The 15,000-nt window shown below is 44.0% G+C and overlaps 1 protein-coding gene across 1 annotated transcript in view; it reads left to right on the forward strand.

Moving 5' to 3' along the window:
• aff2 (AF4/FMR2 family, member 2) overlaps positions 1 to 15,000 on the forward strand; it is a gene marked incomplete at both ends in the record, with an annotated part of 174,397 nt that overhangs the window by 155,123 nt on the left and 4,274 nt on the right. Inside the window, 12 exons of the mRNA XM_080007688.1 lie at positions 622 to 727; positions 1,702 to 1,852; positions 2,289 to 2,504; positions 2,701 to 2,917; positions 5,459 to 6,085; positions 6,194 to 6,523; positions 6,672 to 6,787; positions 8,950 to 9,196; positions 10,128 to 10,261; positions 10,380 to 10,443; positions 11,112 to 11,248; positions 13,627 to 13,698. Of these exons, the coding sequence (XP_079863814.1) occupies positions 622 to 727; positions 1,702 to 1,852; positions 2,289 to 2,504; positions 2,701 to 2,917; positions 5,459 to 6,085; positions 6,194 to 6,523; positions 6,672 to 6,787; positions 8,950 to 9,196; positions 10,128 to 10,261; positions 10,380 to 10,443; positions 11,112 to 11,248; positions 13,627 to 13,698 (2,417 nt within the window). The remainder of the gene's footprint in view (positions 1 to 621; positions 728 to 1,701; positions 1,853 to 2,288; positions 2,505 to 2,700; positions 2,918 to 5,458; positions 6,086 to 6,193; positions 6,524 to 6,671; positions 6,788 to 8,949; positions 9,197 to 10,127; positions 10,262 to 10,379; positions 10,444 to 11,111; positions 11,249 to 13,626; positions 13,699 to 15,000) is intronic.

The following is a 15,000-nucleotide window of genomic DNA, read 5'->3' on the forward strand; positions in this document are numbered from 1 at the left end:
CTTTAAAAATAAAAGCATGGACTCCCACACTGTCGACGTTTCACTGATTCATGGTCCTGAACTGAAGAATTACATTTTCCATTTAAATGTGGTGATTGTTCAATCCCTCCGATGTACTCTCGAAAGGTGAACAATTTGAATTTCGGTAATTTTACATGGCAGTACAAGCGCTACTCATAACCACTGTTGCCATGCGCCTCTGTTTGAAAACAGCATCTCAGTTTAAAGCCTTTTTTTTCTCCATCCCAGTCGTGCACACACTACAGGATCTAGCTTGGCTGGTGATCACAGGGATCACACATCATGGCAATCTAGCACTCACTATAGGACCCAAGACTTAAGATAATATCCAGCTAGCCTGAAATTCTGGCAGTCTTTAATCAAAAGCGCTGTTAACAACCTTTAAGACAAGCAATTTCATCACGATTCTGTTAACATCTTGAAAATACGTCTGGTACTTCCTTGCAAAAGTTTTTTCCGTTTCAGTGTTTGAGTAATCCCAATATTATTTCTCTCTCTCTCTCTCTCTCTCTCTCTCTCTCTCTCTCTCTCTCTCTCTCTCTCTCTCTCTCTCTCTCTCTAACTGCATCCCTCACTCCTTTAACCAACCTACACCTCAAGCCGGATCCCCCGTCCTCCAACAAGTGGCAGTTGGATAGCTGGCTGAACAAAGTCCAGCCCCAGACCAAGCCCCTGGCACCCCCCCAGCCCGAGCACCCTGACACAGGTCAGTTTTTGGGGAAGGGCTGATCTGGAATCCCTTCTAAAGCAGCGTCTGCCTCGTGACTGCCACTGTTGGGAATACATTCAAAATCTCACATAGATTCTCAGATTTGGACTTTTGAAACGATTTATATTTGTGACCGATTTGAAGTATTACATAACAATCTAGCCTTAGCCTAAGCTCTAATTTCACTGTGTTGACAAAGCAGGGTCTGCCTACTGGTTCATTCTAACTCTCATCTGGACAAAGGCTCTTTGTGTTGGAGGTAGCAGGATTGCACCCCCTTGCAAAATTTAGTGAGGAAAGTGAGAGCCTTGGAAGCAGGGGCGTCGTAATGGGTGGGCGTTCAGGCTCCAGCCCAAAAAATCTTTATGAATAGCCCACAATCTAAAATAGTCCTGTATCAATGTTTTTCAAACATAACAATAATAAAAAAAATAGCCCCGATTCTATTCTTCTCTCATTCCGATCATGCATTAAAGAGCTCGAAAGTAATATGATATGGTTCATCAAAAATACAAGCAGGGAGCTCCGCTGCAGCTCTGCTGTGCGTCCCCGTCCCCCAGAGAGGGAGCTGGGAGCTCCAGCTGCAGCTCCAATCCTCCCCTCCAACAGAGTGCCTAGAGCGGCATGGTCTACTACAGGGGCTAGACCCTGATGTCTTTGAATCCTAACAACGCCCCTGCTTGGAAGTGTCTACAGAAGTCGGGTTCTTTGGATAAATGCCGGACAAAGTAAAGGCTAAAACATTAGGCAACCAGTTGTCCAAAATTACACATGCTATGTTTGATATTGATACCTGTTCGGTTTTGTGCTTACCTATTAATAAAAGGGTCAAATTTCATTTTACCATTAAATCACACATGGGGTACAAAATGTGTGTAAGTAGTAATATTTTGGGTGTCGTATTTTAATACCATTGCAACTAACTACAGTAGAATTAAATCTGTGAATGTCTCCTACTCTGCTCCGCCCAGGCGCCATCACCAAGGGCTCAGAGAATTTCTCCCCAGGGAGCGAGGTGCCGGGGCTGGGGGCGGCTGGCAAGACGAAGCCCTGTGGAACCAACACCCCAGCCATGGCACCCACGCAGACAGTTGAACACAAGGACACAAGGCCAGCCTACTGGTGTGGGAATTCGTCCTACTGTTTGTTTTTGGAGGAAATAAACATCAGGATAAAAATAAAAAAAACATGACAAACACTTTTACGGTTGAACGAAGGAATAAATAATGGATGAGAGAATAAATGGATGCAGTGTTTTCTCTGCATCCGTCTGACTGCAGTGGAGAGTCGCAGCTGTCAAAAGTGTGGCAAAAACACATAACTAAATTTCACTCGCAGTTCAACAAAGTTCAGACTTTGGTTTTAATAATCAGATTTGATTAATAATTTTCCATCCATCCTTCCGTCCATCCATGAATTGAATCTTGGTTGGTAACATGTCAGACAGGCTGCCTGAATGCAGTACAGAAATAATGGAATCTATCATAATGATTCATAGTCAATTATGATAATGAACAAATGAGAAATGCATTTAAAGTCCCATTTTCCTCCCTCTCAGCCCCGGCAGAGACAAAGCCAAGGGTAAGCCGAGTCAAAAGGCCTCCATCGAGAGTCAGAGGTCAAAAATGAGACTCTCGCCGGCGCTGTTGTCAGGGTCAGAGGTTGCGGCCCCAAGGAGGAATACCACAGGAAAAAAGCAGCCCAGGCGTACAGAGCGGTCCAACAGCTCGGAGGACAACCAGAACCAAGTGTGGACCAGAGCAAACCAGCACAGGTAGGCAAAGGAAGGTAGGAAGGAAGGAAGGAAGGAAGGAAGGAAGAAATAAAGCACTAAAAAGAAGATGGACAATTAGGAAGAAGGAAAAAACAAATTAAATAAAATGAGGTGGGAGGCAGAGAAGAAGCTCTGATTCCAAGCAGATCCAGGTTGAAATTTGACCTGTTGTGTGCTCTCCAATCTGTCCCCACAGCCCGGCAGCTAGGGACAAGGACATGCTGGCTCCCCCCACCTCGGAGCACCAGAACCCCCCCAGGCAGCGGGGCCCCAAGCCCCCTGGAGGCAAATCGGCCCCCAGGAAAGAACCTCGCGGCACCACCACCAGCACCAGTAACACGGTTCCAGCCACTCCACCTCCGCAGAGCCAGCCAACCCCGACTGCAGCACCCCCTGCCGTTAGCCTGAATCAGGTCAGTGGTGGGAGGGAAGTGGAAATTAATGTTATATGTTCCAAGCCCTTTTCCCACTTGCACTAAAAGCCCGTAACCTACTGGCAATGTTCTGTATTGGCGTCATGTGGGCAAGGGATCCGATGTCGATGTTCCGTAAAAGTCATACCTTAAAATTCCAGAAATCTCGACCTGGTATCATTTCCGGAAAAATGTCTGTACGGCTGTGAATGGAAGTGTGTGGGAATGGAAGCAGTAAGATTGCGGTAAAGTAGGGGCGGAGCCGAATAAAGCACAAAGTGGGTCTTTACAAATATTTTTTTTATACAAACATTTAAATAATGATTTGTTTTCGGGAAGAAAAAAAAGGGAATAATGAGTCCGATCCGAACCGTGGCGCTCGGCTGCGACGACGAGAAACTGAAACACGTCCAGTCTCTTAATATTCTTAAATTATTTTTGGTCTAAAAAATGCAATGTTACGGATTCCATGTGGGAAAGGGGCTATAGTTTAATGAGCAATTTTACTGGTCCAGAAAGCAATGTGTGTGTTGTGTATGTTGTCCTTTCAACTCTTAGACAGCTCAAATTTTCAGAAGCGGAATTTTTTTTTTACAATAAATAGACCTAGACACTGACACAGACACAACCTAAATCTTAAAATGTTGTAAAGTGTTGGTTCATTTTTAACTGTTCATCGCATCAACCACGCTTCACGGTCGAGAAACTTACCACTCTGCCGCCGCTTCTCGCTGCGCTTAAATGCAGTCCGACACGTAAGTCTTAAAAAAGGAAAAAGATATTAAAAAAGTACAATTTGCTTTTTCGAAAACGGGAAGCTCACATTAAAACATTTTGAGAACAAGGAAAGCACAATAATTACTGTTTTCCACACACCCTGTCATCTTCCTTTTGCAAAGGCCCCATCCGTGCAAACCTGTAGTCTGAACCTGCCCATTTATCCCATTAGAATGTCGCCTTAGCTGTAATCTCTCGGCAAATGGTCGTAAAACTAAAATAAGGCATAAACCTGAATTACACTAAACTGAATTATTACTTTATAATGGCTTAATGCTCACCAGCTTTTATTATCCAGACTCTAAAAACAGACATCGGGAGAGAAACAGACTCAGACTTGATCCTGTTATCTTTTAACAGGTGAACGCTCGCTGGTTTTATCGAGATTCAGTGGCTTCCAGTGAACGAGGCACAAACAAAAGAAGGAAGAAAATAAAGATGAAACAAGAGAGAAGTGGAGAAGAAGAATCAAAGAGTCAAAGAAATTACAATGTGTCACCTAATTCAATTCGATTCAAATTCAAATCAAAGAATCTTATTTTTCCATCCAGAACTTTATTTGTGGAGGCAGAATACATTACTTTCAAAAAACACATAGCAGCACCACATTACAAGACATATTATATATTGTTATTCATTATTCATATTATATTACTCATAGATTTTTAAAACTCTATAGATAAAAGATGAACAAAATTACAGATCATTTTCATTTTTTCATTCTTTATGATGCCAGACAGACAAAGAGAGACGGAGAGAATTAGGTTATGAAATAAACAGAATTAAAGTATTTCTGTTTGGCCCCTGAGGAAGAAGAGCATGATCCCATGAGTATTTTTTTTGTTTGTTTGTTTTTTTTGTTTTTTTATCATAAAAGACGTCCAGTGCCTCCATGTTTTTTCGATCTTTGCATGGCCGCCTCACATACTAAAATTCAATTTATTTTCTCGTTCCATCCATGTGTTAAAGAATTGGATGGAGAGACCGGATGGAGGGCTTATTTGTTAATTTGATGACATGCAATGTCAATATGCATGGTGATAGTCAACGATGCAAAAACACATGCATCATTGACTATCACCATGCATATTGAGGAAGTGTTTGGACTCTGAACAACATGTCTGCCTCTGTGAAATTTCTAATTAATTTCATAAACTTCTCCAGCAGCACTGTGGACAGTGGTGTTAAGAAGCTCTAAAGAGCTTCTCGCTTTAAAAGCTGCGATGGAACACAAATGTTACAAATTAAAGAACCATCGTAGGATTGTACTTAGAAAACACACTTAACTCTAATTCTGACAGGAAACTCTTAGATTTACTTCAAAATGATCTTCATTTATTTTGCATCATCAGTCTGGGCTTTACTGCTCATCAATCCCAGCGGGTGTACCGAAAACATAAGCATGCTTAATGAGCTACAAATATAGGAGTGATCAGCTTGTATCACCCCATTGGATAGAAGAGTAGAGCCCCACAAGTGGATGCTGGCCAGGTGGAGGGAGCGCAGCAAGCAACCAGGCAGCAAAGCAGGTGGAGCAGGAGGGATTGGCTGCTTGCATAGGCCGGCCCATAAGGGCGTGGAAGCTTGTGGTGCCGCTGAGTTGTCTGACAGAATTAGCTCCGCAAGTTGCGCATTATGATTGATCGTGACTGGGAAACAAGGCCCTGAACTGACGGCCTCTGCCATAATCAACGCACTGCCTTGTCACATGCAGAATCACGTCGTTTAATCATCCCATTGTTCCGTCCTTTTCTCAAAACTCAGGACAAACGGAAGCATCGAGGCTCCAGCAGCAAAATCACCCCCAAGTCTCGGGAGTTCATCGACACAGACTCCTCTTCCTCATCTTCGGAATGCCAGACAGATTCCGAAGAGCCCCTCAAACTCCCAGCGGCTCAGCGCGGTGCCATGGCTGAGGTGACTCTTCCCAACGCGCACGCGCAACCGCCCCCGTTCTCCTGCGTGAGCTCCATGAGCACGGAGAATCAGGAAATGTTCGGAGGCAAAGGGCTCCGAATCAAAGACTGTAGCAACATGGCCACCAGCGGTAGCAGTGGAACTGTCAGTAGCATAATTAGTAGTAAAGTCAGTATTAGTAGTAGTAGTAGCTGTCTCTCCCTAAATATTACAGACCCTAGCGACTCGTTTGGGACTTCGGTCCCAGACCCTGGGGGGTCGGGGGGGCCACAGTGCAAGGACGTGGATCCCCCGTCGCCACCCTCCAACCTGGGACACGAGCTGCCCCTCTCCCCGCTCAGGGAATACCCCGAGATCCACAGCCTTTGGGTGAAAATCGAGCTGAGCCTACTTAGCCAGGTGCCCGGGCAGCGGTCGCTGTCTGGGTTGGGGTCGGGCGGCGGGAAAGCCAGGGGTACGACGAGGGAGAGGGAGGTGAGCGAAAGAGGAGAGCAGCGTGAGCGACAAGGGGAGAGCAGCCGGTCGGGGGTCGGCGAGAGAGACAGAGACAGAGACAGAGACAGGCAGAAGGCGGAGGAGAGAGAGTGGGCGGGGCTGAGAGAGAGGGAGAAGCTGGGCCGGACGGAGCTGAGAGAGAGGCAGGAAGAGGAGGACAGGGAGAGAGAGAGGCAGGGGGACAGGGAGCTCGGGGAGAGGGAGAGGGAGAGGCCCGCGCCCAGGGACCGGGAGAAGGCGTCCCAAGGCTCGGGGCCCCCGGACGACCCCGCCGTGCAGGAGCAGGCTCCTGCCCCGCCGAGGCAGACTGGGAGAACGGAGAGGGGCAACGCCCCAGAAAAACGCAGGAAGCAGACGTCAGGAAAAGCGTCGGCCCCCACTGCGAAACACACCAACAAGAGCAAGAGGAAACACAAGGTGAAAATGACCAATTCCTTTGCAATTAATATCTCTGCTCAAACTTTCACTGATGTGATTATAAAGACAGATTCATTTCTCTCTGTGTGACTTTTCTCTTTCTCTTTGATTTTCCTTTCACCCCTGCATCTGTCCTGCGCACACACAGTCGGATCACAGCGAGCTGTCAGTCAACGGTGGTAAGAAGCTGCGATTGGACAAAGACTGCCAACTACTCCCGCCTTGCATTTCCCCGATACACACCCACAAGATCAGCATTACAGAGTAAGTGGTCAAGCACAAACCAACAGTGGCAAAAGGAATGACGAATATTATATTTAATATTTCATTTTGATGAATTTTGCGATTCCTGTTATGATTTCCACTATGACTGGAATCCCAAAAGTCCTCGAGTTGATTTTAATATTGATGAATGGAGGTGATTTGTTAACGATGATTGTATATTATCATGAAATGGCATCATGACGACAACTTAAATATTCAAAGCATTGGTAAACCTTTTAAATTGTTAGCGCCAATAAATGGCTCCTGCAACAAAATCTGGAACAGCTGTGCATCCCTCCTCTTGATTCCCACTCGGAAACACCTAAACCTCACATTGATTGGCATTGTGGCCAAAGGGGGGTTGTGTGTGTGTGTGTATGTGTGTTTGTGTGTGTGTGTGTGTGTGTGTGTGTGTGTGTGTGTGTGTGTGTGTGGGTGGGTGGGTGGGTGTGTGTGTGTGTTGGTGGAGGCGAGCAGACATTTCTTCGTCTTGAAACGACAAACCACCGATTGCGGTTTTTCCATTTGAATTATTATAAAGCAGATTAAGCCTGGCTGTCTCTTTAAATCCGCCTCGTCGCAGCAGCTGGCAAGATAACGTTTATTTTTTAATGGCGTCTCTGCTTTTTTAGACAGTTTAGTAGTCAGGAAGGATGGTGGAGAGAAAGAGAGAGGGTGACAAGTGGCCAAGGTTGGGACCTTCTTTTCAACCCAGGGCATTACATCCAATCACACACACACACGCACACACACGGGCATTTAAGAGGCAAAATGTGTAGATGCGCATGGATTTGCAATGTGTGACCTCAACTAACAAACACATATTACGGGAAGCCAAACATACTACACACACACACACACACACACACACACACACACACACACACACATACACACAGACACACTCAGACACACACACACACACACACACGAGGCACAGAAGTACAAAGTCTGCAGATGTGGAGAGGCACACATTAACACCTACAGTATACACAGACATGGAAACTCACACCCCCATGCCTGTACGCGCACACATGCACACACACGCACACACACACACACACACACACGCACATACACACACACACACACACACACACACACACACAGCAGCTAATTAGTCTTCGTCTCTCTGGTTGTGTATATTATCATCGGTGTAGAGGCCTGGGGCATCGTTGTGCAACCTCAGCATTTTCTGTTAGACTGCTGTCCCCCGTGGAGAGCACGCTGAGAGAGAGAGAGAGAGAGAGAGAGAGAGAGAGAGAGAGAGAGAGAGAGAGAGACAGGGGAGTGGAAAATAATATCTTTGTTGTTGCTACAGTGCGATAGTCACAGGAGATACTATGAGCAACAGAGGCTCAAAATCCCCTTGCAACAATGGTAGAATTAACGCGAGGAAAATAGCGTTCAACGAGAGGACAGTAAAATTGTAAAGTTAGAACCTTGAATATCTGTACATGGATGTCATTTGTACATTGGCAAGAGCCTGTTTTACTATGTTATGATCTGTTTTGTAAACATTACATGTACACAAAAACAGCACAATTTTACAATATGGCAGAAGGTAGGACACCTGGCAAAATGATAATAACTACGTAACAAGGGATGGATCGAGGGGCATAACAACCATATATGCAGGTAATGCAGCTGCATTGGGGCCCACTACAGTTTAGGGCCTGCACACACTGGCCACTCTAATCTCGCCACTATCGTATTATAAAGCACAGTATACACGCGGCCACTAAACTCTATGGTAAGCCGTAATAATTTACAGTCATTTGCTCCATGGTGTCACATACTTGATGTCATCAAATAAATAACAATACAATAACAATACAAGCATATAGTTTATTGACTCATACCTCTATATTTGATTGCTGAATTAAGTTTAAATAAGGATTAATGGGCGATTTGATGTTCAAAAATGTGCAGACTGTGCCAGTTTGGAATTCTGAGGGAAAATTGCTTATCAAATAACTATGTCAACTATTTCAACTATGTCTTCAAGATGGAATCATGTCAGTGTGATTTTACTGGGTCTTACCGCGTGTGTGTGTGTGTGTGTGTGTGTGTGTGTGTGCGTGTGTGTGTGTGTGTGTGTGTGTGTGTGTGTGTGTGTGTGTGTGTGTGTGTGTGTGTTGTTTTCCTTGTTTTTTTTCCAGCTCCGTCAACAGGAAACCGTCTCGGCAGCGCGACGACAAACTCCTCCCCCCGCTCTTGTCCCCGCTATCCAATGACCCCCCGCGGAAGCGGGCCCCCTGCGACCCCGGCTCCGCCCTCGTCCAAGAGGCTGGCACTGGGCTTCTGTCCTGCTCTTCCACCTCTTCCTCCTCCTCCACCCCCTCCTCATCCTCCTACAGACACAGGCGTGGAGAGGGCAAGCCATCGGCGCACAAGAAAAACGCCCGCGTGAGTGATGTTTTTGATAAAAAGATTAAACTGCCGTTTATATGTTTTCCTATCAGGAATGTGTCCTGATTACAGACTTCACAACAGTGGAACAGAAAGAGAGCTGTTGTAAAGTTTCTGCCAAGCACGAACAAAGGTGTTCCCGGTAAACTGATAGATGAAGCTTTAGAAGAACATATTCCATTACCGTGATTTCCGACTGTTACAACATCAACTTTAATTTGATGTTCGAAAACTCAACAGTGCTTTGTTCCGCGTACTAGTGGGAGCTGTGACATCTTCTGCTAAAATAAAAAGGTTATGGGTGAAAGTGGGGCGGTCCCTTCAGAAAATTTCACTATGTCAGTCAATATCTATTCGTGCAATAATCTAAAATAAACTATATTTTTCTATGCCATTTTTTTACCTGTATTCAATTCTTTGGTACTGAGTCAGTTATTGGGCATTAGAAACTTTCACTCTGTTAGAGATATCTATTTTAGCCCCCCGAAAAATAACTCTCATAATGAATCTCTATTAAATAAAAATGTAAAAAATGTATACCTTGAAAAATAGGCAACAAATGTGTAGTTGAGGCAACAAATACAATCAATACATACAATATGATATAATATAGTTATATCTATAGTTATATCATATATAATAGCAAAACCTGTATTCTCTAGGCTGCCAATGTGAATTGCCAACCTCTTGCTTCTTGCCATCAAAAACAGGATCTATATTTTTTTGCAGGAAATTTTGTTTTCCTCATTCTGCCCTATCTGAGGGTAAATATGAGACAATGCAGAAAAAAAAAGAAAAAAAAATATTCCCCCTCCACTGTACTTTTCCAAAGTTGAGAGATTTCTGCCGTGGCAGTGGCAGCTCGATATCTCCCACATCAGTTCCAACTTTGCAACTAATCATTGCCACTCCACCCTTTCACCTTCAGGAGTCGGACGTGCATGTCCACAAGCCCTGTGGAGACGGTTGCCATGCCAACGGTCACTCGGACGCGGAGACGTGGTCAGAACCACTGATGGAACCTCCGGAACCTCGCAGGCCCAAGCTGTCATTCAGCGACACGTCAGTATAGACTTACTAGACTCTACGGGAACAAAGAGAATATAGATACGGTATTTGTATACTGTCTTTCCCTTGTGAGCCTGGAGTTCATTATCTTTTTTGCATATGTTGTGTCCAGTGTCTACAGTGCAGATTACTACATGCAGGAGGCCAAGAGACTCAAGCACAAAGCTGACGCTCTGGTAAGACAATACATAACGTCAACATCAAACGTACAGACTTTGGTTTTGTGTACTTGTGTAGGTGTGTGAGTATGAGTGTGTATGTGTGTGTGAGTGTGAGTGTGTATGTGTGTGTGTGTGTGTGTGTGTGTGTGTGTGAGTGTGCGTGTGCGTGCACAGCACTTTAGCGAGAGCGTCTCTCTCTGTAGACTTAAAATCTATTTCATCGAAAGCATCGCACTGTATAATTTGGGTTATTTATTGAAGTATTTGTCTGGGGGAACATTGCATTCAAGAACTGATGATGGCTGCAAGATTACACAATATCATCAGGATTATTTCCCCCAAACAATAAAACAAGATTTATTTAACTTGTTATTTGTGTTTGTCTGCGCCTTGTTTCTGCAGATTTATCTAAGGGATTGGGATCTCAGTTGGGGGATTACACAAATAGGAGATTGTGGGCTCGTCACAGTGTTGTGAAGATGTGGTTTATTCCTTCTTTCACATGCACACAAACACAAGCACAACTCATGGGCTGTCTGTTTCCTTTTCCGTGCCGTCTCCATACATTCTCACTGGTTTAAATGTGCTTTATTTTGTGTTTGCTCTACTTTCTCTCACTCAGATTTTCCCTAAATCTCTCTCTACCTCCCTCTCCCTCTCTCTCTCTCTCTCCTGCTCTGTAGATGGACAAATTTGGCAAAGCGGTGAACTACGCTGATGGCGCCCTCTCCTTCATAGAGTGCGGCAACGCCATGGAGAGGGACCCACTGGAGGCCAAATCACCATACACCATGTACTCTGAAACAGTAGAGCTCATCAGGTATGGAGGGAAGGAGGAATCGATGGATGGATGGATGGATGGATGGATGGATGGATGGATGGACGGATGGATGGATGGACGGATGGATGGACGGATGGATGGACGGACGGATGGACGGACGGACGGATGGATGGATGGATGGATGGACGGATGGATGGACGGATGGATGGACGGACGGATGGATGGATGGATGAATGGATGGATGGATGGACGGATGGATGGATGGACGGATGGATGGACGGACGGATGGATGGATGGATGGATGGACGGATGGATGGATGGATGGATGGATGGATGGATGGATGGATGATGGATGGATGATGGATGGATGGATGGGTGGGTAGGTGCATGGATGGATGGATGGTTAGATGATGAATGATTTGTGGATGGATAGATGTTAGAGGGGTGATGAATGGATGTCAGAAGAATAGTTGAGATTTGCTCGCAGGATTAGGGCCCAACAGCTGATATGTAATGGCGTACCGCCGCCTGTGCAATTCCAACCGCAGCTGGGTCATATTCACGGAATCCCCACTATCTCTGCGTTCCACATTGGCACATCTCTATTATTCAGTCACCCGTCTGTCAGCGGAGCTCCTTTGCTGTCAGAAAGTAATAAACAAATGTAGACATATCCACTTTCCTACAAGCTCACCTCCTCATTCTTCTCCTCTAACCCAGAGGAGTCAAACTCAGTTTAGGTCGAGAGCCACTTTACATAGACAGCCATTATATATTTTGTGCTTGACCAACTCTGAAGCCCTTGATGTGGAAAAATAAAGGGAAAAATGACAGGGCTGATAGTCTCCAAAGCTATGTGTGAACGTGCACCTCATTGGCGAAGGTGTAAATAGGTTTGTGAACATGTTAAATAGATTTGTGAGGGTGTAAAAACACTGCCAGCAAAGAGTGAAGGTCACAACAAAGAATGAATTTAGAGAATTTGTTTGCACCGAGAATTATTAACCGTTTTCTGTGTCAGAGTACTTTTCACGAAACTTAACCGACAAACAGTTACCTTTTCTTTTAGAGTAAAGTACTGAGTAATTCATTTAAGAACAAAGAATGAACCTGGTCATTACAGCTAAAAGTAGTACAAATAGGTAAATATTAAGTAACTAATGGTAAAATGAGGTGTAGCTTGATAAGATAGTTTTGTCAGACAACTTGACCACGCCTAAAGCTTCCACGCCCTTCTATAGGCAGCCTACAGGCCTGCTTTGCCTACTGCTTTGCTGCCTGCTTGCTATACTCCCTCCACCTCTCCTGCATCCACCCGTTGGACTCGAGGCTCCTATCCATTCAAGCTCATCGCTCCTATATTTGTAGTTCATTAAGTATGCCTATGTTTGCTGTACACCTCACCAGGAGTGATGAGCAGTAGAGCCCAGACGCCAACCTCAAACGATGCAAAATAAATAAAGATCATTTTAAGTAAATCTGCTTTCTATGGAAATTCTTTTGGCAGTACTTATCGATTCAATTCTTAGATATTACAATTCAATACCTTTTTTCTTTTTTACAATTTGAGTTTCAAATGCTTAAAGCACAAATTGAGTTAGTGCAGCAGAAAAATAGTAAACTCTTAGTAAACTGCATCATAAATGCTAATAAAACTCTTATCCTGTTTATCATATTTAAAATAAACTTGAATCACCAAAAACATCTCACAGCCTTTAATCTTCCAGTACTACTGCTGCATTTAACATTTCTTTACATCAACCAACCGGTGCTTATTGTAAAGGGTTAGGGTTAGGGTTAGGGTTAGGGTTAGGTTCGAATTTCAGGAATGACCACTGCGTGAAAATGTGAATTTTGATCGGAGCCAGCTTATTCCCACCACGTTGAGTTTGTGTGCAGGTTCATTTAATTAAAATTCCATTTTATTTGAAGTGTCTGGATGTTTCTGGACATTTTCTTGCGCAGTGTCTGAAGATTCATTTACGCACTGAATTTCTTTGACTCTATTCTATTCTTCCATTTAGTGCGTGCGTGCGTGTACACGTACAAAAGACAGGACGAGCTCAAGATGTGTATAATTGAATAAAGTCAATACATTTGAAATAGGAATTTGTAATTCATTTAATCGAAAAACGACTTATCTCAAAATTACACTTTCACGTTCACAAATCTCTCTATAAAATTGTTTTCAGACTTTGTGAGCTACTTAGAAACTGTTGGATTTCACACTGAGAGAATCACCGGGTGCGTTGCATTACATTTCACTGCATATATGTATGAAAGTATGTATATGTATGTGACAAATAAAAATCTTGAATCTTGAATCTTGAATCTTGAAAATAACTTTTCAGAAAATGTGTGTTGGACTGCCCTGGTCTAATCTGGTCTGCTCTGTTCTCCTCTCTACTTCTCTAAAGGTACGCTCTGAGGTTGAAGAACTTCACCAGCCATTCAGCGACCATCCCTGAAAAGAAACTAGCTGTTTTGTGGTAGGATTATCTCCCAGATTATATATCCAGTGAATATATACGTATGTGAGCCACCGCAGCAAAACCCGACTTGTCACGCATTTCTGAAATCACCACGAGCCGCCAAATAAGTTGAAAAAACCTTTCTAGAAGGAAAATTAGATTTTTCCAGATTTGTGTTCCTTTGTGTATTTATCTCTCAATTTGTTTTCAAAACCGAGTTTGAATAATAAATAGTAGAAAAATGTTAAACCGTGGAGTTAAATATTCCCGTTAGATTACATGGGGAAACACAGTTCACTTCAGACGCAGAACAGTGCTGAACAACGCCGATCGATCGTTTCCTTCATAGCGAGCGTCCAGGTGAAGATCATTCCTCCATATTCCATGTGATGTGAAGTCACAATGTGAAACCGTTTTTATAGAGTTCAACCTTTAAATCTTACGTGTTTTATACACACACCTGGATTCGTTGTTGTGTAGGCGGCGTAACACTCGAATAAGTAAAGCTGACGTCACTTCTGTAAACAAGACGCAGAGCCTTGGGAAAACTTTGAGGTTGATTACCTCAGAAACACAGGTTGCCTCACCCTCGTCATTAACAAGCCATCGCTTTAAAAAGTTTTGCTTGATTCCCACAAGTGACACCTTGTTTTGAAGCTCTGATTCTCCACTTTCAAACAACGTAAAAAAAAAAAAGAAACAGCACCAAAGTACCTAAAATCGGAGGTGGGTCACTTATATACATGATCATAGTGGTTGTTTCGCCTACGACTATGATCATGTATATATACACAGGCAAAACCCTGAACACACCACCAAGTGGTGTTTTCAGGGACCTCCACCACAGAAGACGGGGTTGTAGACACCAGTTTATTGTAGAGACGGGGCCAGTTGCAATAAGCCCAGGAGCAGATGGAAGTGTGTCATGACAAGGGCTCCTCTTCTGAGTGTGTGTGGGGATGGCGGTTTTATCTGTTGCTCGTGAGACCAACCAACAAGCAACAGGAATGCATGCAGCCACTCTGATCCTGGGTCCCTAATCATCGATACCCAGGTCAGGTGTGGCTGCTCAAACCACACCATCCCCACACCACAATCATTTTGGATGAAATACAATCAGTTCTGGGTCTCTGTGTAATATGTTCGACTTCCTGACTTCCAGCGATAAATACAGAAGTGAATTACCTTTTTTTTTTTTTTTTTTTTTTAAGTCTGCCAGGTGAGAAAAATAGCCGTTTAACCTGATGTCTCTGTTTGACCTAAATTGAATTTTACAAATATGGGATTCCTCACAGTTATGAACCAATTTTGCTGGAGTTT

This window comes from Zeus faber (genome assembly GCF_960531495.2).
Source record: "Zeus faber genome assembly, chromosome: 10".
Classification (NCBI taxonomy): Eukaryota; Metazoa; Chordata; class Actinopteri; order Zeiformes; family Zeidae; genus Zeus; species Zeus faber.